Raw genomic sequence first — 25,474 nt, 5'->3', positions numbered from 1 at the left:
AGGGATACATACATGCATCCTTATGTTTACTGCACATTATTTACAAGAGCCAAGTGTCCCTCAACTGATGAATGGATAAAGAGGTCGTATATATACATGTACATGTGTACACACACACACACACACACACATAAATGGAATACTACTCAGCCATAAATAAGAATGAAATATCGCCATTTGCAAAGATGTAGATGAAGCAAGAAAGTATAATACAAGAGAGAAAAGTCAAAGAAAGAAATACCATATGCTTTCACTCATTTGCAGAATTTAAGAAACAAAAGAAATGAGCAAAGAGAAAATAAAAGAGATACAAACCAACAGACAAACTCTCAACTGTATAGAACAAAGAGATGGTTATCAGAGAGGAGATCACACTGTCTTTCCCCCCACCTCCGTTTCCCCTCATGCCCTCACTCTCTCCCTCTTAAATAAATCTAAAAAAATAAAACTTAAAAATGTTTTTAATTGAAAAAATAATAGTAATAAAAATGCCTAAAATGCAGCAAGACAGCTACTTTTCTTTTTCATTTTCTCTTATACAGTAAATATGGTATAATGCTAAAGAAAATATTAGAATCATACATAATCTGGCCCTTAACAATTTTTTTCATTTTTCCCTTACTTTCCAGTCTTTATCCACATATATACAGAAGGCAGAAACTGAAACACAGAGGGGTTAAGTAATTTGTCAAAAGTCATATACCCAGTAAATGGTGACTTAATATTGGAACTTAGCCACTCTGGCTCAAGTCTGTGCTTTTAACTACTATACTCTTTCATAACATCTAAATCTCTTTGTCCATCCCCACCAAGCAACCTAACAATTAATTCCATTTTCTGAATTACTTGATTCTCAGAAACTAGTATTTAACTGGTAGACACCAATAATGCTAGAAAGGTATATTCCTTTTTGTGAATTCAAAAATTGGAATTTAGTGGCAGCTACTAAGTGTGGAAGGAATCAAAGAACTAAGAATCAAAGAAAAAAACATTTTTTGCAAGTCCTAATGAGAATACTTATTTCTACAAGAATTACATACTGATGCCAAAACAATTATGTGAATAGTTGGTATCAAATTGAATACTTGTACAGTGCCAAATTAGCAATACACAGATTATCTTCAATGCACAGGGGAAATATATCCATACAATGGAAGCATCAGATTGTCATCACTCTAATCCAGGGTTAATCTCAGCAATATTCATGGTGGATCAACCAGATATGATGTGTGTTCTGGCATAGTCCAACATAGCACCCAATCACTAAAGACAAATCATAGCCATAAATTTTAACTTTGAATCCATTAAGCCTTTAGATATAATTCTCAGGGGGTGCCTGGGTGGCTCAGTCATTAAGCATCTGCCTTCAGCTCAGGTCATGATTCCAGGGTCCTAGGATCAAACCTCACATAAGGCTCCCTGCTCAGCGGGTAGCCTGCTTCTCCCTCTCCCACTCCCTCTGCTTGTGTTCCCTCTCTCGCTGTGTCTCTGTCAAATAAATATATAAAATCTTTTTAAAAAATAGATATAACTCTCAGTTTATAAAAAAAAAAAGAAAAAACACAAAACATAGACATAGTAGTAAAGTAACTGATACACAGGAAGAAAGCAGTCAAATTCAAAAGGCAGAACATTCTGTAGGATCACTGGCCTAGTCTCAACATTAAAGTCATCATTAAAAACAAACAAACAAACAAACAAAAGGAACTATGCCAGGATAAAACAGACTTACAGGGCATTAAGAACCAGCAGTGCATAATACTGAATTGGACCCAAATTTGCACATTTCAGCTATAAAGAGTATTTTGGGATGGTGTTTATATAAAGTTAAATATGGTCTCTGTACTGGAGATAAAAAATGAACTGGAATGGATAGAAAGGTGACTATTAGTGACTGAAAAAGTTGCAAAATGGTATGTACAAATGACCTTATTTTGTCACGAATGTACTTATGACATTACAAATTTCCCGGGGTAGGAGAGAGGCTTGAAAAGCTGTAAACCAAAGGGCAAACAAATACAATTACCTTGGTAAATAGGCATAACCTACTGAAGCTGAAGATTTGCAAATCTAGTATACAACACAATGACAGCATGTGTGTGTACATGTGAGTGTGTAGGGAACGGGAAATAAATCTGTATGCATCTGTACAGATGAATCTCACAAACATAACACTGGTCAACAAAAGCAAGTTACAGAAAGCATACATACTATAGTACTCCAAAAGTTAGACAACAGCCAAAAACAGGCAAAACAATACATTTTTCAGAGATGCATACACACGTAATAAAGACAACTTTAAAAATACAAGGAACAATACAATTTACCATAATCATTACATCTATGGGAAAGGAACGGAACACAGATGATAGTGACCCACGTAAAGAGCTTCTAAAGTTCCAGTAATGCTTTTTCTTTAACTGGATCATACATACATGTCATTCACTTTATTATTGTTCTCTGTAATAAATATACATGCACACACGTACATATTTCATTTGTACATATGTTATTTTTTTAAGATTTTATTTATTTATTTGACAGAGCGGGAGAGATCACAAGTAGGCAGAGCGGCAGGCAGAGAGAGAAGGAAGCAGGCTCCCTGCTGAGCACAGAGCCCAATGCGGGTTTGATCCCAGGACCCTGAGATCATGTACTGAGCTGAAGGCAGAGGCTTAACCCACTGAGCCACCCAGGTGCTCCGTGCATGTTGTTTTATAATATAAATGAAAGCTGTGGACCAGATCCTGGGCCACACTGTAAGACTGCCTATTCCGCCAGTTAACTGGCCTCCTGTGAGCTTTCAGAGCACTTTTCTATTTACCTTATTTTCAAACTTCACTATGATAAGCAGCTTTAAAATAGATGTCACTCTTACAGCTTCTAACTATACTGAATGATTTTCTCAGATCTGGAGTTACTGAGTCTAAGAATAAACACATTTATAAATCTTAGTACAAACTGTCAAATTACTTTGCTCAAGTGTTATCTCAATTTATAATACTGTCACATTAACTGAAAACAACTTCATCAACAAATTAGTTATTACTCTTTTAATGTTTTTAATTAGGTTATTTTACAATCAACATATTAAGAAAAAATATTTCCCAGCAGCTTGTTGACTATTTCTATCTTCTCTTTACATTCTCTGCCCATTAGTCTAAAGAAATCTTGATATTTTTCACATAAATTGGGAAGTACTCATTTTCTGTAATTAGTCCTGTTATGAGCTGCAAATACTCTCACTGCTATTTTTTTCTTTTGGTTTTCTACTTTTCAGAGTAGATGCTATGATTTTTAATATACTCAAATACTACCTTTTGTTTTTTGAGATTTCAAAGAAGTGATTTCTCTATAGATCAGATGATCCAGTCTATTCTTAATTTGTAGTTCCTACTTTGAAAAAGACTACACTGAAAGAGACACTTATTGTCAAAAAGTCCAAAAAATGATCATATAATAAAAAAAATTAATTTCAACTCAATGAAGAACAGACTATTAGATCAATTGTATTAGAATAACTGGCTGGTGATTTCGATGGAAAAAAAAACCCTCATATGTTATAACAAAGTAAATTTCAAGTGAATTAAAATTTAAATGTAAAAAATAAACTACTAAAAAATAAACTAGGAGTTAGTATTTACTTAATCTTGGACGGGAAATCTATCTATGCTCATCTCCAAAGGCGGTTAACAAAAGTAACACAAGTATATGTAAAACTGGTAAAATCTAAATAAGGTAAATAGGTAAGGTCAATTTCCTGGTTATGTTAGAGTTATCTAAGATGTTACTTGCCAATGGGGAAACTGGGTGAAGTGTATAGAGGACCTTCCCATATTATTTCTTACAACTGCATGTGAGTCTACAATTATCTCCAAATAAAAACTTTTTAAGAATGACACTGGAAAGAATATTTGGTTGACATGGAATGATGTTCATGACATACTGTGAGGTGAAATATAGCAGGTTTAAAAACAGCATCTATGATACATTTTTATAAGCACAGAAAAGTAGACATATCTATACACACAGTGAGAAAACATCTGGAAGTACATACATAAAAGTATTAGTAACACAGCCCTTGGAGGAAAACAATATTACCATATTCATTCCATCAATTCAGATGCATCCATTGTAAGTGCTGACAAATACTGAAAATTGTAAGGACCAAAAGAGTAGTCAACCAAGAAAAGACAAACTTCATAAACAGGACAATGAGTCCAACACTTAATCTTGAAAATTTAATTTGCAAGTGAATAAAACAAAAACAAACAAACAAAAAACCCTAAAATGGTAAACTCCAGCATGCACAAGCAGCCTATATGTTATTTTTTTTTAAGATTTTATTTGTTTATTTGACAGAGATCACAAGTAGACAGAGAGACAGGCAGAGAGAGAAAGAGAGGGAAGTAGGCTCCCTGCTGAGCAGAGAGCCCGATGCGGGACTTGATCCCAGGACTCTGAGATCGTGACCTGAGCTGAAGGCAGCGGCTTAACCCACTGAGCCACCCAGGCGCCCGCCTATATGTTATTTTTAACAATGATTTTATTTCAGTGGGAAGCTATGTACCTTGAATTATCTTGAAATCAATGAATAATTAATTCCTAGGGAAAACAGATTATCTCCTGAAATATTACTGTATTCCCTGACCCCATTTTTTACCATTACTTTAGTGGCTGTGATTTTTATTTTCAGTTTTAAGGAATAAACACAACCATGTCATGCAGTTCACCTTCATCAAAAGGTTTGCAAGCTAACACAGATGTCATGATGTAAATGATGAGTTAAAACTATAAGATTTTGTTGGCATCTGGATTTTAATGTCAACAAAGGTAACTCCAAAAATGAACTGACTGCCAACCACAAAGCTAGGGCACATTAATATAACACTGATAGTATAAGGCATTTTTGACTTGGAAGAATCCCACAACCTCATTCTAGTAACTCAATTTTAGCTAGAACAGCTCTAGTCTTAATAGCTTGATCTAGGTCAAATTTAACTAAGCCTTAGGTTTTATATTTGTAAAATGGAGATAATTATATCTTCCACAGACAGGGTTGTTGAGAGAATCAGATAAGATAATGCATATTAAGAGCTTAGAACAGTACTCATATACAGTAAATATTTCTCAGATATTTGTTTAACAGTGTGTTGTAGGAACTAACCTAATTATCTGTCATCTATTTGGCTTAGATAGCTCATGACAAAGTAACACAGTTCACAGGGAAAAAAGCTGTGATTAGAATTCACAACTCAGTAAGGCATGGGAATGAAAGGCAGAGCATAACAAATACAGTCAATGATCTCATAATAGCAATGTAATGGGACAGATGATAGCTACACTTGTGGTGAACATAATGGATAAACTTGTCAAATCACCAAGTTGTGCATCTGAAACTAATGTAACTGTGTCAACTATATTCAAACAAAATTTATGTGAAAAAGAATTCACAACTCAACATCTTCCTAATATGCCTTCTATCTGTATGTAACACCTATTTCTCTATAGCTTGTATAAATTTTCCATAATAATCATTTAATCTTATATAGAAAAGTAATTTAGTGCTCACTTCAGCAGAAGATATACTAGAAAAGTAATTAATAAATGTAATAAATGTGAAAATCTGGATCACATATATAAGACCAAAACATTTCAAAGCAAAATAAAATGGTTAAAACTCCATTAATTAATAGTCATTACAACTCAATGTGTAATACTAGGCTGGACAAAAAAGATATGTGATATAAACCAAATCAGTCAAGTAACAGGATTTAAACTCCCTGGTCTCTTATTTCCAAACTACTTTTTAAATAGCCTCAGTATGATAACATGATGGCTCTCATAATCGTGCTTTGGAAAATCACTACCTGTGATAAATTACCATTTCTTTTTACAATGCCCTTTAATAAGATTATTAAAAAAGCAAAAATACAATGAATCAATCTTTCTAAGTATCCCTATTTTCTTGGCTACAAATATCCTCAAAATGTTTCCAATCTCTCTAGCATTTTATATACACACAAACACACACACACTCACACAAAACACACTAATACATAATTTTTAATATGTATGTCAACACAAACTTTTGGAGACTTTTAGTCTATTTTACTTTTAAAACCATTCATATACATATCAGGCACAACCTAACATTTCGGTTAAAAGACACTGCATTGAAACTGAATAGCAGGTGATTTAGCATGAGTTACAGGTCAATTATACAGAACTATAATTACTTCTGGGCATTGGGATTTTATGTTAAACATGAGAATGTGATGATGAGCATCCATATTTGATTTTAATTGCTGTAACTTGAGTTATCCAAAACATCATGAGAACACTAGAGAAAATGAGTAAATGACATGAGCCATGGGAGATGAAAATGATGCTGCAGAGGGAACTCTAGTAACAGATGCAGCTCTGAGGAACTGGCTCAAACTTATAAGGGAAGGATAAGCCTCTCCCAACAAGTCTTCTCCAGAATTAGATGACTCCCTTTACTTTCCTAGGTTCTGAGAGCAGAAAAGACATACTTTTCCATCAATAAATGCCTGAAGGCTTGCAAAGCATTTTTTAATGTAAAATCTGTGGGCTTTCTTTAGCTCCTTCAGCATTCTTACACTGACAAAGAAGAGTTTCATACTATGCCCCAAATAAGATAAATCTGTTCAAAACCTTTAGACATAACAAATAATTCAAGGTGATGAACCAAAGAGAAAAAAGAAAAATAGAAAACCTGTAAACCCGCAAGATTAAGAAATCTGTTAGAAATAGTGGTAATAGACACACAAAGGTCTTTACTATCAACCAGCCAATGGGAAGAGGAGGAAAAGGACTCAGACATCTGAATCCTTCTGTTGCTTTCCATGGAAAGCCCTTCCTGGGATGCATTCAAGTAGGAACAGTGATGATAAAAGCACCTGGGAATGGCATCATGGGGCAAAAAAAAAAAAAAATCAATTACATTTTCTGAGCACTTACTAAACATTTTACAGGAAATATTTCATTGAATTCTCAACACAGCTCTCTAAGGTTTATTCTCATGTAGAGATGAAAAATTGCAACTTAGACATTAAGAGACATGTGTAAGGTGGCACAAGAGACACAGATGATTCAAACCCAATCTGTCTCATTTCAGAATCATATTGTCAATCACTACATTATCACTACACTGCTCAAATGAGATACATATGGGTCAAAGTAAATAAAATATATGAATGGAATAGCATTTGTAAAACTAAAGGACTTTTGAAATACTATTTTCATTACTATTCACTGTTATTCAGTTAATATTCTCTAGACTTTAAAGACTTTTTGCCCCAACAATCATCCAAAAATATGTGTATGTATATACATGTATGTATTTTACAGTGATCTGTTATACACAAATAAAATATTTGTTTCATTAAACTACATTAATCCTTACTACATGTAATATATTCTGATATATTCTTCTCTACCTCTTTTTTAAATGCTGGAATTGATTTCATGACCCACATATGGTGACATCTTGCAATTACCACACCAAAATAATCACAACTCAGCTCTGGAGAGATGATAGGTGTATGTATGTTTGGAAACACAGAGGAAGTATGGGCACCCTGTCATGTTAGAAATATATACATGTATCCTGGGAGAAAAGTAAATAAGATATATATGTGGGAAGTCACATATGGGGTATTTGGTAAATGTGTTTTCACAAAACCTCCTGCACCAATACTCCCCCAACATTTAGAGAAGTGATGTTGTATCACCGCCATAAGCATTACAGTCACTGAGTTGCCAGCCAAGGCTGACATTATAATTCTCAGCCAACACCAAAGAATGGAAGCATACTACCTATGTGACCTTCCTGATAAAAGCAGCTTACTGTTTATAAGAAAATTTTTATGACCCATTTTGACACCCACATTTCTAAAGTATACTAAACATTGACCTGACTCCTTAAAAGGACTATACAGAATTTAGCCTTTTCAAAGACCCAGGGTCATACTTAGGTTACACAATGGTAAACTTTAGAACTGGTAAATAGGTCACCTAATTCAAATCTCCCACTTTATAGATGAACAAACTGGCATCCCAAGAGGTGATATAATTTGCCCAAAGTCACCCAGTAGAAAGGTCAAGTGATTCCTATTACACCAGGCTGCCTCATCTACTATCATACTATGTGGAACACATAGTTATTTATCTAGGTAAGTAGTCACAATTTAGGAGCAATAATCTTTGTAATTTCTCCCATGTTTGTTATCTTGGTTATCTCATTCCTTTCCCCATAATCTTTAGGAATAAAACTCTTAAATCAAAAAGGATCTATGTGTTTCTCCTCTGCAGTAAAAATTTTAAGCTAGCCCACTCCACAGTCCATCTTAGGGAAAGAACTCCCAACGTATAATTGTGTGGTATACTTCAGAAAGGAAAGGGATGCAGACTGAATCCCTATGTGTCGTCTTCAGAAAGCAAGAAGGATGCAATGGTAAGTCCTCATTGGCTTAAGAACAGTTCTGAGGCTGTGACTATAGGAATCCCAGTCTCTGAAAACAGGCAAAACTGTAAAGTTCACAAGGCAGGGACTAGATTCTCAGTAAATGTGGGTTGAATACTCTGAAAAATGAGTGTCTGTCATTATACAAACTGGTCCCAGGCCATTTTACTGTTTGACATAGGCTTGCACTTTAGGTGTTTGTCTCTTTCCTTTCCCACTAGGATATGAACTATCATTTATATCTAGTGACATCCCCCAAACACAGCTTTTGCAGAAGTTGAGGATGTTTCTAATATGTTCTGAGCATATGGAATTATTTCTAAAATAAAAATATGCTCTAAGCGAGGGCCTGAATGATTCTACTATGTAAGAAGCATGCCAATATTATCACAGTTCTAACTTCCATCTTGCCTGCTCTTCTGTTGAACTGTTGGCTCTCATGCAGATGCAGATTACACAGATGTCACCTCCAGTGAGGTATTATGTTACTGGGACTATTTTTAACCTGAAACCAATGATACTTCTCTACAGCCCACAAAATTATCATTCCAATGTCTTTTTAAAAGGCAAAATGCCTTGAAAATGACAACCATGTACCCAAACTGAAAGCCACTCTCTAGAGCATCACTTACATTCAGTTTTGTCCTCTCCTTTAAGACTCCAGATGCCCCCCCCTTCCTTATTCCATTTTCTTCTATAATTTTCACAGCTCAAATACTTTATTTTATTCCTCTGCCTTTGGGTGTTTGACACATATTTCCTGTATTTTGTAATCAGAAAGAAATGGACATAACTAAGAAAATACATACAAAACTTTATCTTCTCATAATCTCTTCAAAATATGACCTTAAGAAAAATCTTGTGATATGGAAAGTAAAAGAAAAAAAAACTAATTAATCAAGGACAAAAGGATTTGAATATTATCTACAGATGTTTTTATTTGAAGCCATTGTCTCTTTACACAGCTAAATCTACTAAAAGAAAAATTACATTTCATAGCCTATTTCTTCATGTTTGTGATACACACATGTTTAATTCTGCTTTTGTCAGTAAAACTGAAATGAAGAAATGCTGCTTTTCCTAAAATTTACTCAAGCTAGTACTTAGTAATGCAAACATATAGAGCATGTGGAGCCCAACGTGGGACTTGAACTCAATGACCCTGAGATCAAGAACTGAGCTGAGATCAAGAGTTAGATGCTTAATGGACTGAGCCATCCAGGTGCCCCTAATGCAAACATTTGTAAGGTTACTTCCAGCAAACTATTTCCGAAGAAAAATATTCCAAACACATTAACAATAATTCCAATTAAGTAATGACTGGAATTATTAGAATCATTTGGGAAATGACATTTATCCAATTTCCCCATTTTTAACATACCTAAAAACAAAACTTCATAACAAAGTTCTGCAGCATGCATGATAAACTCAGAGTATGTTCACCATTAAGTGATATAAAAAAACATAACTTACAATTAACTTCAAGTAAGTTCTTCCTATAATTTGAGAAATAATATTACCCTCACTGGAACAGGTCCAAAATTAATCTTTTTCTAAATACACCAGATGCCGCCTAATGTAATTTTCTGTATCACTCACAGCATCTTCCTACCTCTACCATAACAGACTCTAACAAAATGAATATAGTCCATATTATGAACTGAACCAGAAAGCAACTATTTAAGAATTAATGGCACTTAATAATAGGACTTAACACTCTTACCTATTAAAATTTGAATCCAGATAAGAAAAATCTTATAATGGTTCAAAAAAATTTTTAAAACACCCCAAGTTCCTAGGTAACAAAAAAGAAAGGCAATAATATAGAATCCAAGTATGGTATAACAGCTATTCAAAAATGGATGTTGTTCTCGATTTTAGGATAGACTGGAGAGAACAAATGAACAGTCAATTGGCTCCTTCCAGCTCTCATCCAACATCTGTTCACAGCAACCACAGCCAAGTTACCTGCAGCCATGCAGTTTTCATAATGGTAATACACATGTCTTTACTGTCCTCAGACCACTCACCCAGATGCAACTAGAATAAGAGAATTTTTGGTTAGACAATACCTGAAAGAATATCTAGTTTACCCTTTCTGTATTTAAAAACAAGGCGACTGAGGCTCAGAGAGATTAAGTGCCCAAGCAATTCAAACAGCTATTTAAAGGCCAAGCAAAGTCTAGAAATAACTGTTCTCAATTATTTCTATTAACATGGGTTAACTCTGAAGGTCTGAAGCACAGATTCTCCTTCTGAGATGGAATGGGCCTTTGGAAACTTACCAGCTGTGTTATCTTGGGCACATGACAAACTTTCTAAACCCCCTTTTCCTCTTTTGTAAAGTGTAGAGAATGAATACCTACTCTATGAGGTTGTTGTACAAACAGCTTCTAAAGTGCTTAGCACCTCAATTAGAAAATAATAAGCATTCAAAACCAGGTAGCTATTATTTTTACTCCCACCCTAGAAACATGGCTGCCCCTACTGTTTGAGAAGACAACTCTATTCATTAACACAATCGACAGGTTCTTATCCACCAGAGCTTCTACAACCTACCACATTCTGCAAACAGGAGAAAACCCCACTCAACATCCTACTTCATGCCATCTAAAATCCGCCCTTTACACTATTAAGAAAAACAAAATACCAACTGCTGCTAAATATCTTCTGCCACGGGCTGTACGCTGAATTTGCCAACTAGAAATTGCAGGGTTTTTTCTGGCTCCACCCAAAACATGGAGAATGAATGATGGGTAAACGAGGGGAAGATAAGGTCACACACCTGAAGGGAATTTACAGAAGCTTCTTCTCAGCTCATTTACTCGTAAGGAGATAGGTGGGTGATACAGAACAAAACGCTATCTTCCAGCATCATAAAGCAGAAATGGCTACCTCAACAAAATACAATTTCCTAGGCTTGTCAACACAATAGAAAAGAAACCGTGTCCTTATCCTAGTAAATTAATACACGAGCAACAACTGAGCATCTTTCTGGAAAACCCGAGGACCGAGCTGTATTCAAGCTGCACTACACCCTAAGACTACATAAATATATGAAAAATTCCGAAGGACGAGACAACATGATGGGGAATATCACCTTGAAATCAACAAGGAAGGAATCATGTCATACCCAAAACGTCTCTTTGATAAAATCCCGACCCTGCGTTCTCACCACACTACAAACCCACCTCGCTCTAAGGAAATTACAGAATCACCCACAGCAACCAACCTCAGCAATCGGCATCTACCAGATCGACCCCTACTCAAATGGCTCTAAGTACCGGGGGTCCAAGTCCCTCCCTGGAGCTGCAAGTCCCGCGCTGACTCCACACTACCTCACTTCGTTCCCATCCTCCCTCCCATCCTCAATCCCCGGCATTTCTCGCTAAACGTCAACACTGACAGAGAAGGTAGGAACGAGACAGATTTCCTATACTTTGTTCGGGAATTCCCAGAGCCGCACATACCCGTCCCTATCACGATCACATCAAACTCTGAAGGGAGATTGTCCGCCATCTTGAAAGGAAATGTGTCATGTGACTATTGCTTGTGGAAATGAAATCTAGTCAGGCATCGCCCTGGTAGAAGGCGGAAGGAAAAACAGTGTATTCTGGATGTTGTAGTTCTTGGGTGGCCGGTCCAGGTAGGCGGCTACAGCATTTTATTTGAAATATTTACGCAAATGTTAAAAGTTCAGTTTATTTTCCAGCCTAAGTGCAGTAGCGCTTTTAGGCTGAAGGTTTGGGGTAGTAATGAGATAGAAATGTTTGCTTTGCTAGCTAGGATGAATGGGAAAACCTGGGTGCCCCTTGACAGTGATGAAGCAAGAATTGCTGGGATAGATGAAGGAAGGACTGAAATTGAAAAAGGCTTGGTCTGTGAACAAAGGAAATTTTCATTCCAGCCTGGAAACTTGTTTCCCCGTGTGTGTGTGTGTGTGTGTGTGTGTGTGTGTGTGTGTGTGTTTTCGTTTTGCGCCCCCCGCCCCCGGCATATTTTTTCGCACCAATTTTTTCAAACTATATCCCCTATCTTTTTCGTCTCCATGTCTCCCCAACGAAAGCCCACGAAAAACCTCTCGCCTTAGCTTCGCCACAATGAAACCTAAGTTGCATCTGAATTTGTTCTAGTTAGTCCAAGCAGCCACCCTGCAGTATATTTTTACAAAATCAGCTTCGCTTTACGGGAGGGGAAAAAAGATATGAAAGCATAGTAGTTGCTTGATAGGCATGTATTGGTTCTGAAACTGGTTTTTTATACGTGTACAAGGAGTCCATACAAGATTCTTCTGATAACCTGCTGCAGAAATGATCAAAATAAAATGGCCTTATACTGAAGTGATTGTGTTTGAAAATTAATGAGGGGCTTTAGGGCTCATTGTGGTTATTTTAGGTATTTTACAAGAGTTTCAAAATAATTCAAGAGAGAAATAATTTCAAAAGAGAAAGTGCTGGTAGTAGACCTTCCCTTACACCATCTGCCCTCTGAACTGTTTGTGGTTTTCTAGTCACACTGTTTTTCCTTCAGCATGGAATGATATTCCCATTCTCCAGTTAACATATTCTTAATATTCAGCTCAGGTTCTACCACCTCCTTTTATCTCCTCCCTATATCGTATTGAATTTCCCTATGTAGTGTTAACACCCTGTTATAGCCTCCCAAAGTGCAGTAAAATTTTTTGCATTTATGTTGGTTCCTATACAATACACACACCTCCATACATACAAAAGGATACACCCAGATATATAATGCCCTAAATTATAAGTCTCTCTATGACAGGGTCTGGGCCTTACTCATCTTTTTATCCCCTGCATCTAATATGAGCCTGTTCCTTGGTAGGAATGCCAATAAGTGTTTGCTGAACTGAACTTAGTTCTGACTCCGCTTGCACATGGCAAGTACTATGAATACAAGGACTAAGTCTTCATCTTGATATCTGCCCACACTATCATGTGTCTTATATATTGAAGATGCTCAACACATGTTTGTTACTTTGCTAAGGTTCCATGAAAATTCTCTAAGATTGTATTTCACTATGTTGGATTTTGTTTTGTTTTGCTGAGTTTTGCCATAATATTTAGCAATATTTTACATGTTTTCTTAACTTCTTTTATGTACTCTCTGGGTGTATTGAACAATTCTCTTGTGATGGTCCCCTGATGAATATTTTGTGTAAGATACTCCTCTGAGATGTGTAATGTACTATTGTTCAGTAAATCACTCTGCCATTTGCCTTGATACAAAAACAAAGTTTTGAGTACTATCAGAAGTGAAATAGGGCCGCCTGGGTGGCTTAGTGGGTTAAAGCCTCTGTCTTCAGCTCAGGTCATGATCCCAGGGTCCTGGAATTGAGCCCACGGTCCTGGGATCAAACCCCACATCAGGCTCTCAGCTCAGCAGAGAGCCTGCTTCCCCATCTCTCTCTCTCTCTCTCTCTCTGCCTGCCTCTCTGCCTACTTGAGATCTGTCAAATAAACAAATAAAATCTTAGGGGCACCTGGGTGGCTCAGTGGGTTAAGCCTTTGCCTTCAGCTCAGGTCATGATCTCAGGGTCCTGGGATCGAGCCCTGCATCTGGATCTCTGCTCAGCAAGGAACCTGCTTTTCCTATCTCTCTCTCTCTGCCTGCCTCTCTGCTGACTTGTGATCTCTGTGAAATAAATAAATAAAATCTTTAAAAAAAAAAAAAGAAAAAGAAGTGAAATAGATCTATGAGACTCTTAATACTACCAATGGAAATGAAAATTAATAGATTTCCCAGAGTAAACACTGGAAACTTCAGAATCTCTAACAGAGAGAAGCTATGAATGGGTGGTTAAAAACATGATAAATTAAGGTATCTCTATTGATATGTGTATATGTGTGCATATATATATATATATATCTTTTTCAATATGAGTATATCTAACTTTCTATGGACTCATAAATTTTCTAACAAATAAATACAATGTGAAGACACAACTTATTATTTCACTCAATTTTTCTTAAATATTTATTAAATACCTACTATGTGCAAGGCACTGAATTAAATGCTGGAATTATAGCAATGAATAAAACAGACAAAAACCCCTGACTTCATGAAATTTACATCTAGTGGGATATAAAACAAAATAAACAAGTAATATTACTCTGTCGTGCTAATTTTCCAATATGTTTTGCCCCAAATATGAAATCCCTTTCATTCTGAAGCTAGAAAGCAGGACCCTCGGAAAGGTAAAATTGCCAGCCTGTATTGAGCTGTTCAAATGTATTTTTATAGATCATCTACAAACTAAAGATGAATATAGGGGTTGGTAATGTCAGTAAAATAGCATGAAGCAAAGCAGCTTAATTGCTGTATATTCTATTATTCTAAGGATATCTATTTTTGAGAACTGAAATATTTTATTTGGATAAGTCACAGTATGGTGAGATGAGGGATACAAATTGACTTACCTATTAAATCACTGTGATTCTAATTTTGTACTTAATGATTTCCTGAGCTGAAAAACCATGATTCCCTCAACATTTACCTTGTATTCAAAAGCTTACTTAACTGTGGGATCTGATGTGTCATCTTTTTACAAGCCAGTTATTTAATGGTCTCTATCACTGGCTTTCCTTTGAGCTCCAGATCCATATATTCAAGCCCTTACTCAATTTCTCTTCTGAAAATGTCCAGTACCAAACCTCTTCATCCAGTATTCTCTCCCTTAGAAGAGGTACCACCTTCTAATCAGTTACTCAAGTAAAAAACCTTAAGAATCATTCTTGATGTGTCATTCTCTTTCGCTATTAAACCAATTTCATCAGCAATTCTTGCCACATCTATCTCAAAGTTATATTGGAAACATATCCACCTCACAATCTGGACTCCCTGCATACCTCTTGCCTAGACTACTATAGTAGGTCCAGCTGGACCCCTAATTTATGCTTGCTTTTCTTCAGTCCACTGTCTACACTGTAGAAAACTTTTAAAATTTCAAATATAGGGGTGCCTGTCTGGCTCAGTTGATAGGGCATGTGACTCTTGGTCTAAGGGTTGTGAGTTCAAGCCCACATTGAATGTAGAGATTACTTAAAAATAAAATCTTTTTAAAAAATTTCAAATCTAATTTGTCCTCCCCTCCCTAAAACTAGCATGATTTCCCATTTTTCTTTAAAACACACTCCAAAATTTTAGACATGGTCTAAAAGTCCCTGCTGGTTTCTCTCGACTCATCTCATACCTCTCACCCTTTTCTTTCTAAGCTCCAGCCATATTGTCTCTCCATATGTCTGATACCCCATGCTCCTTCCTGCTTCAGGGCCTTCATTCATGTTTTTCCATGTGCTAAGGTGAACTTTTGTCCTCCCTTTCTTCTACTTTAATCCTGCTCATTTTGAAGTTCATTCAAAACATCACTATCTCTAACAAGTCTTCATCTAGGCCTCAATCTGCCTTAAGTCTCCTATCACCCTATATTCCTCCTTTTTTGAACTTTCTTGATTGGAAATATCAAATTACTTGTGCAATTTCTTATTTCATATCTTTTATCCTCCTAGGATGTAAGTTACACAAAAGCAAAGACTGTGCCTATGTTGTTCACCATTATGTTTCCAATACATCATTCATTGCCTAGCACATAATAGGCACTCAAAAATATCTGCTGAAATCCCACTTCTGTGTATATATCCAAAGCGAATAAAATCACTATCTCAAAGAGATATCTGGACTCCCATGTTCATTGCAACATTGTTCACAGTAGTCAAGATATGAAAACAGCTTAAGTGTTCAACAGATGAATGGATCAATCCATCTATCTATGTATCTATCTATCTATCTATAAAGGAATACTAGTCAGCCCTTAAAAAGAAAGAAATTCTGCCACTTGTAATGATATGGATGAAACTAGAGAACATTATGCTAAAGTAAAAATAAGCCAGAGAAAGACAAGTATTGCTTGATTTCATTTATATGTGAAATCTAAAAAATATATATTTTTAAGTCAAACTCATAGTAACAGAGAGTAGAATGGTGGTTACCAGAGAAAGGCTGGGGGTGGAGGAAAGGGTAACATATTGACCAAAGGGTACAAAATTTCTGTTGCAACATGAATAAGTACTGGAGACCTAATGTACAGCATGGTGACTATAGTCGAAAATGTATCCTATACTTGAAATTTACTAAGATTGTAGATCTCAAGTGTTCTTACCACAAAAAAGGTAACTATGGGAGGTGATGTATATATTAATTAATTTGTGCTAATCATTTTACATCATATATATCAAAACATTACATTGTTTACCTTAAAAATATAAAATTTTTATTTGTCAAAAATAAAAAAAATTAAATCTGTTGAATGAATGGGTAAATAATGAGGTACAGGATGTCTTCAGGAAACACCACATAAGTACTATTTTAAATGGGAGTGAAATGAGTTGATTGCCCAGTAAACTTACTTGTTCAACTGGTTTTGTGTTTATAACTGAACAATATACATGTGGTTAATAAACAATCCAGCTAACGCAAAAGGTCAAACAAAGACTATAAGACTAAGAAATCTCCATAGCCTCCTAACCCCACCCCAGGTTGTCCTCCCCAGAGTTAAGCACTATTATCCATTCCTTGTGAATCTTGCTGGAGATAGTGTATGTGTATGCGTGTGTGTGTGTGTGTGTGTGTGTATAAGGGGAGCAGTAATCCCTTTATTTCTTTTTTTTAAGATTTTATTTATTTATTTGACAGAGAGACCACAAGTAGGCAGAGAGGCAGGCAGAGAGAGAGGGAAGCAGGCTCCCCACTGAGCAGAGAGCCCAATGCGGGGCTCGATCCTAGGACGCTGAGACCATAACCCAAGCCGAAGGCAGAGGCTCAACCCACTGAGCCACCCAGGCGCCCCTATTTCTTTTTTGACACAAATGGTAGAGTGCTATAAACATTATACCTCACCTTACACCTGTATTCTTTTACTTGATATGTTTGGGAGATCTTTGTTCTCAGAACGTATGGGGACACCTCATTTTTAATAGTTTCCTATAATTCCATTATATGACTACAATGTGATTTATTTAATATTTCTCTATTGATAGATATTTAGTTCTTTTCTAGTCTTTGGCTACTACACATGGTACTGCAATGAACATCCTTTTCTTAGGCAATATAGGATAATGGTTATGAGTTCATGCTCTTGGCCAGACTACCTAGTCTGCAGTCCTACTTTCATCACTTACCAACTGAACGGTCTCCAATAAGTTCCTTAACCTCTCTGAATCTGTTTCCTCATAGGTAAAGTGACAATAGTATTCCTTACTCTCCATGGTGGTTATGAAGGGTAAATAAAGTATTTAACACTATATTTGACTGGTAGTAAGCACTTGAGTATTAGTAGTAGTAATAGTAGTAGCTGCAGCAGCAGTCATTGTGGGCATATGTGAGATAACAAACTTTCACCCATCAGATTGGCAAAATGAAATTATTTGATAACATATAGTATTGATAAAGTTTGGGGGGAGTAGTCTCGCTTGTACACTGCTAATGGAAGTGGAAATTGATGCAATTTCTTTATGTTTTTTAATGAAAAAAAGACTTTATTCTTAAGTAATCTCTACAGCCAACTCAGGGTTCAAATCTCAACCCCTAAGATCAAGAGCCACATGCTCTACTGACCGAGCCAGCCAGGCGCCCCCTGATATAATTTGTTTGAATGGCAATTTGGCAGTATTTATCAACATTTTATATGCATATATTTCGTTATTTAGGATTTTCTCATTTGAAATATATCCTGCAGACTAGTGAATTTTTTTATTCTTAGTTGAAATGACTGATACCATGTAGATCATTTCAATATTTTTTTCCTGACTTCAGATTTTAAATTTGTGTGACCAAAGAATAACTTTTCCTGTTAATAGTTATTTTGTCATGCAGTACTATGGAATACATATTTTTTACATGAAATATAAATTATCTCCCTCCATAAAAGCTTAGGAATTGAACATACAAACATATTTAAGAAAGGCTTATCTAAATTCAAGGATTGTAAAAGTTAGTGGTATGATGGTAGGGTCTTTGTTTATTGACTCCGAAACATCTAGAAGAATGCCTGTAATTGAGTAAGAGCTTAATAAATATTTCTTGAATGCTAAAGTAGTGGAGATCTATAATAATCCCCTATGAAACCCTTTTCAATTCCATGGTCAGCCTTTTTCCCAAAGTGTGTTCTGGGGAAAAGTAATTCTGTAGGATATTAGTAGGGGTTTCATAATCAAATACAGTTAGAGAGCAATTAAAGTCAAAAGGTTTGTTAACTAGCAGACTCTTTAGATCTTTTATAATAAATATGTGAACTATGACAATTTCATAATAACTTTTTAAAAATGTTTTTTATTTGAGTATATTTGACACAGGAACTTTTTTTAAAGTGTCATAAATTTGTCTATCTGAGAGAGAAAGAGAGAGCACACACATGAGTGGGGAGACGCAGAGGGAGAAAGAATCTGAAACAGACTCTGCACTGAGCAGGGAGCTAGACTCAGGGCGCTATCTCATGACCACGAGATCGTGACCTGAACTGAAAGTAAGGTTTGGTTGCTTAACTGACTGAGCCACCCAGATACCCCAACACAATAACTTTTAGAGTACAGAACATACCTTGGGAAACACTAGCCTAGACTATTGGCCTGACTCAGAATGAAATTTTCTGTGTTTTCATAGATGATGTTTTTGCTCCATCATTAGTACGCAACAAGAAATTTTCTAGGAGTAGTAATAGAGCCAGATGGAGCAGAACTATTACATATTCTTTCCAGATGTCAATTTTACTAGTATAGTTTATGATCCAGCAGCCACATAATTTTATACACATATGCGTACACACATACACACACACACACAAATTGAATTCACTACCATGGAATTTCATTCTTACCATATTGTGAATAGCCAAACTTAGTAGACACTGATCTTCTAGTATAAACTAAAGTAAGAGTGCTAGATAAGCCATCAGTACACTGAGTTCTTTAAGTTTAAAAGAGCTTCTTAGAAAATAGTTATGTCTATATGAATGTATATCTCTTAACACCAGGAAAAACAAGCAGTAACAGTTAAGAAGTAAATTACTAACTCCTTAATACAAGTTCCAGACTTACAAAGGAAAAATTTTTTTTAAATGCAGAACTAATGTTTGAGTTTACTTTGAATAAAAATTTTTCTGTCTCTAAAGCTGTGGTGGTAGTGGTAATAAAAATTCATGAGCAAAGTATTCTGGACAGTAAAACATAGCTGAAGTGGAGAAAATCCAGTCTACTGGAGAAGAACTTGAGCTACCCAAAGTAGCACTTTTGTGAGCATGCATATTCTTTAAGGAGTTTTACAGTATACCCAGTTGAAATCAACTTGGACTTTTCTATTTCAAATACACACAAATATTATTCTATGATACCATTTTCTGTTGTATAAAATTCAGGTTATTTGCATTCATGTTCATTTTTACCTTTAAAATATAATCAATGTCATGACAACAATCATTTCTACTATATTAGAAATATTTTTTAAGTACCAGCTTTAGTAACAAAGTGATATGTATTATTGTGTTTGTCAGCTTAGAAATACAGAAATATTCAGAATACATTTATATTTTTTCATAGTCCTTGAAAAACAAAATGAAAAAACCATAAGTAATTTGGGGGGAATTTCATGAATGTTTATAGATAGACTTGCTATTCTTCTAGCTGTTTAATTGTAATGTCATAATAATAGAAAGCAGCATGCTGAATTTTGCATGGATGGATAAGCACATTCAATAAGGAAGATTAAACAGAGTAAATCAAATACTGGATTAAACACTTTCTGCACAACAGACCACAAAATGTCTGCATAATAGACATTTATCTTACCAATGGCTCCTTAGCATTAGAAGCAAATAGAAGTGCATACCAACATAATTTAACTGAATATTCAATGGCCTGATTGCAAAGTTTCCCTATATTTTATTTTACTAACATCCAGTTAATTAGAATTGTTTAAACATATTCAGGCACACATATTGAAAAGATTAAGCATAAATACTATTCATTTGCATTTCATCATCCAATAAATTAATTCATTTTATTATCCCCAAAGTTTGAACATTGTAAATTTTCTATATGGTCGCACAAAGTAAAAAATTCAGAAAACACATGGAAATCTACTATATGGGATGAATTCACATTTTAATTATATTTTATTTTTCATTTTTTATAAGAAGTTAAAGATATATTTAGGGGTACTTGGGTGGTTCAGTTGGTTAAGTGTCTGACTCCTGTTTTCAGCTCAGGTTGTGATCTCAGGGTTGTGAGTTCAAGCCCCATATTGGGTTCCACAGTGGGTATGGAGCCTACTTAAAAAAGTAAAATAAAATAAAATAAAGATATATTTAACATCAGAGGGTATACTATTCCTCCCAAATTTGCTGAAAAGACCTCACATCAAAAATTTTTGTGAAGATTGTATTTATTGATTTAAGAGAGGCAGAGAGAAAGGCAGAGGCAGAAGGAGAAAAAGGCTCCCCATGGAGCAGGGAGACTGATGCAGGACTCAATCCCAGTATCCTGGGATCATGATCTGAGCTGATGGCAGATGCTTAGTCAATTGAGCCACCAAAGCACCCTCACATCAAGATTTTTAACATTGCTATTCGTAGTAAAATTTTCAAATATTCTATAATTTGTACTTATAGTCTCTTCTATTATTTGTATTTTATCAGTACAGTTCTTACTATAATGCATTCATGTTGTGTTTCAATGTAAAACATTTTCAATTAATTAGTCTTTATCAGGAAATTGTTGCATAATCTTAAGTTCAGAGCTTTTATTTATTCTAATCAACAAAGATAATGCTTTATTAAGTCAATGTATGACTCAAAACATTAGGAATTGAAAGTCATTTCATGTTTGGACTAACTTTGTGACAAGATTGACTATAATAAGATCATTTAAACTAAATTTTTTATTCTATAAAGGTACAAAGTGAAAGTGTGGAGAGGAATGCCTATTAAAAAGCAGGAATTTTCTCCATATTTCTGTAATACTGATATCTACCACTGTCACTGTACCTTCTCATGGATGCTCCCTCTCCTACACACCTGCCAAAAGGCAGCAGCCATGTTATAAATGCCACATGGCTTCAAGCCTCCAGCCATAGTTGATTGGAGGACAAAGAAAAAAGCTGACCCAAGAGAAACCATGGCTTGCAAATATTTATGCCTAAACTGGAGTCCTGTTTTAAAAAAGGTAACCTGAGCCAGTCAGTTTCCCTTTTCAGAATTCTAAATACATGACATAGAAGATGCAGTATAACAAAATCTGAAACAAAATATTGATTTGTCTTGATGTAAAGTGGGTTGAAGCAGCCGTTATGTGAGGCTCCTGTCTTTTGTATGGACATGATTAAGATAAGTACCAGAGGAAGTCAACTGGTAGAGAGAAAGGAAAGTGGAGATCCAGAGAGAAGAGTGCAGGTACCAGGAGAGCAGGAGCAAGTTCCTGCTCTTGTGAGAGAAGAGTTATGGCCTCTGTCCCATAAAGATCAATTTCATTTTGTTTTTTATCCTCTAATTCCTGTGTAACCTTACACTGACACCCCATTTTCTTCAGGTAGCCTGGATTAATATTGAGATCAAAAAGTTTAGATTTTGAATACTTAAAGTTCATGTAGCCAAGAACATATTAGCACACAGGCCCTACAAAATAAGAAGAAATTACAGACAGATTTTTTTGTAAACTATTTCTCTACCTGAAAATTACAGCTTAAAGTGGATTTTATTAGCACTATTCAAATACTAGAAATACTAATTCAAGTCCAAAGAGTGATCAAGAAATCAAAGGATGAAAACAGATTTTGAGAAATGATCTATCTGGGGCGTCTGGGTAGCTCATTGGATTAAAGCCTCTGCCTTCGGCTCAAGTCATGATCTCAGGGTCCTGGGATTGAGCCCTGCATTGGACTCTCTGCTCAACAGGGAGCCTGCTTCCCTCTCTCTCTCTGTCTGCCTCTCTGCCTACTTGTGATCTCTCTCTCTCTCTCTGTCAAATAAATAAATAAATTAAATCTTTAAAAAAACTATCTATCCTTTGCCTTCAGCCCAGTTCACAGCCAAATTGTTCTAGGCAACTGGAAAAAGCTATTCTATTTTGAATACCTCTAAGGAAGCATATTTCAATTCTTTTTTCCCATTTATTCATGGTTAGGAATCTCTGTGGCTGCAATATTGGTTTCTGTATTTTTTAATATTAAATTTAGAGTTCTAAGTGATGTATTAACATATTAATATGACATCATGAAATGATTGAACATAAAACAACTAATGCCAATGCAACCCAGCATTCAAAACCTCCATACAGTGGTCCCAATATAAGCATAGTATCATATGGAGTCTGGGGAAAATTTGTATAACTATCAAAACACATGAAATAAGCTGAATTAATGGTGAAACCTCAATTTCAGTCCCAATTACCCTACAGTAAAATACTAATTACAGTTTTCATCAAGATAGGAAAATCAACACTGTGACAGCCAGCCAGACTACAAAAGGGCATCAGTGGGCATCGTATCCTGGCAATTATGTCCTTGTGCAGTACCTTCCATAAAATCAGCTGACCTGTGTACAAATAGGAGTCATGGAAATGATGGAGTGTGACTTTAGAAGATAGATCATTTAAGACGTTGCAGTTTCCACCTTAATCTATCTAGGATCACTCGCTCTGGGAAAAGCCAGTTGTCAGCTCATGAAGAACTCCAACAACTCTTTGGAGAGGTATATATGGTAATAACTTTCACACATACGCAGCAAGGAACCAGGGCTTCTTGCCAGCAGCTGAATGAGTGATTGGAAGTGGATCTTCCATCTCCAGTTAAGCCTTCAGATGACTACAGCCTCAGCTGCCATCCTGACTAAAACAGAACAAAACAGAACCACTCAGTCAAGCTTCTTTTCATTCCTGACTCTTAGAAACTGTGAGATAATAAAAGGTTTTTTTTTTATGACATGTATTTCTTAGGTGACTTCTTACTCAACAATTGGTAGCTAGTAGAACAATAAAGCACTATAACCACGTGAAGATGGTATTTCCATCATGTTGTTTCATAAAGAGAACTGACACAGCTACAAGCAAAAAGAAAATCTATGCCCCTCTCCATCCCAAATGTTTTAGTCAAATCAAGCCTTAATCTAATCTTCCTAGCATTATATTCCACTACTTCTCTACTACCTATACTATGGTTCAGCAAAACTGGCCAATTCCCTCTTCCCTGAGTATTTTTATATTTCTGTACCTTTCTTAAAATTGTTTCCTCTCACTGAAAAACATTTATCTTTCCTATCTTTGCTGTAAAAACACACATTTCTTTCAGAATCCCTCTAAGCTGCCATCTGCTTCATGCAAAGTTTATGGATCTCTGAAATTGGAAGATATATCTTCTTCGTGTTAAGCCCTATATTACTGGAGACTATTTTAATTTCAAGCAACAGAATCCCAACTCAGACTAGCTTAAGCAAAAAGGGATTTTACCGGAGGGGAAGATAGCAGTGGAATAGGAGGACACTAGGCTCATGTCGTCCCATAAATAAAACTAGACAACTATCAAATCATCTTAAATACCCCAGAAATTGACCTGAAGACTAGCAGAACAAACTCCACAACTAAAGGTAGATAAAGGCCACATCAAAGAAGATAGGAAATGCATAGATGTGGTTTGAGAGAGAAATGGATCATGGGCACTACAGTGGGGAGGGAGCCACAGTTGAGAAGGGCAAGAGAAAGACTAGCACACAGGGGAGTACGTGTGGAAATGAATCCCCATAGCAATATCCTTGGAAAGCAAGAGGGGCTGAATTTTATGAGTTCTCACAACCAGTGATGCTTAAAGCCTGAAGTTCTAAAGGTCAGGCTCAGCTCGGATAGAGCCTGGAGGGCATTGAGCTACTCTTGGAGAGAAGGCAGGGCAAACAGCCCATGGGTGTACAGTATGGAAACAGCAATCAGAAGGGTCCCTGGGTCACACAGTAGGCAGGTTAGTTGCTCATCTCAGATCATGTTCCAGAGACTCAATATTCAACAAAGGAGTTGGCAGATGCCATTTGCTCCCCTGCCTCTTGGTATAAGCACAGAACCACCTTTGAGTACCATCACAGAGCAGACACTCACCACCTAACTTGCTTATACCAAGCCCTACCTCCCACACTCTAGTGGAACTCTCCTTCCCAGTCACAGTTGCCTCAGTCCCAGCATGGCAGGCCTCCTCCCCCAGAAAACAAGCCCAAACACCTGCCCACACCTCATCTCCTGATTCATATTTTTAGGGCCTTGGCTCCAGCAGCAGTGATAACTGGTCTCATCTCGTAAGCAGACCATAGCACACCTAGTTAAAATGCATTATATTCAGTCCAAAGATCCAATACTGCCCACAATAAGCAAATAGAGCCTCTGTAGATGAATAGCCTGAAGGATAAAGCAGCCAGAAGTATACATGCAGCCCACAATGGAAACACTCCTAATGCACCAGGACCTGGGGAAGAGGGGACACTACACAGCAGGGCACTATAGAGCCTCTTCTCCATAAGGCCATTACCTTCAAGAACAGGAAACATAGCTGACTTACCTAACAGAGAGAAGCAGGCACAGGAACTTAGACAAAATGAGAAGACTGAGGAATTTGTCCCAAATGAAAGAACATGACAAGTCTGCAACCAAAGATCTACGTGAAACAAATATAAGTAACATGCCAGAGAGACAATTTAAAATAATGATCATAGATACTTGCTGCACATGAGAAAAAGGTGGAAGACATCAGTGAGACCTTTAACACAGTGATAAGGAATAACATAGCAGAGATAAAGGGCTCAATAAATGAAATAAGAAATATGCTTGATGGAATGAACAGCAGTCTGAAAGATGCAGAGGAACGTATTAATGACCTGGAAGACAGGGTAATGGAAAGTGATCAAGCTGAACAAAAGAGGGAAAAAATAATTATGTAAAATGAGAATAG

The 25,474-nt window shown here is 36.2% G+C and overlaps 1 protein-coding gene and 1 long non-coding RNA gene across 8 annotated transcripts in view; one reads left to right on the top strand and one right to left on the bottom strand.

The window, feature by feature from the left end:
- CHM (CHM Rab escort protein) overlaps positions 1-12,029 on the bottom strand; it is a 239,583-nt gene extending 227,554 nt beyond the window's left edge. For 4 of the 7 annotated variants that reach the window (XR_014306871.1, XR_014306872.1, XM_082715970.1 and 1 more), the window contains exon 1: positions 11,959-12,023. Coding sequence is in view for 4 of the 7 variants with exons in the window: in XM_082715970.1 (XP_082572096.1) it covers positions 11,959-12,007 (49 nt within the window). In the remaining 3 variants the exon portion in view is untranslated. Of the gene's footprint in view, positions 1-10,456; positions 10,529-11,958 lie in introns of all 7 variants that reach the window. The other 3 variants (XM_082715969.1, XM_082715971.1, XM_082715972.1) reach the window with 3 other exon arrangements.
- Positions 1-25,474, top strand: part of LOC309855577 — a 226,849-nt gene that overhangs the window by 126,205 nt on the left and 75,170 nt on the right. The window lies entirely within an intron of this gene.

This window comes from Mustela nivalis (assembly GCF_964662115.1).
Source record: "Mustela nivalis genome assembly, chromosome: X".
Lineage (NCBI taxonomy): Eukaryota > Metazoa > Chordata > Mammalia > Carnivora > Mustelidae > Mustela > Mustela nivalis.
This window is presented reverse-complemented; position numbering and strand designations above follow the sequence as displayed.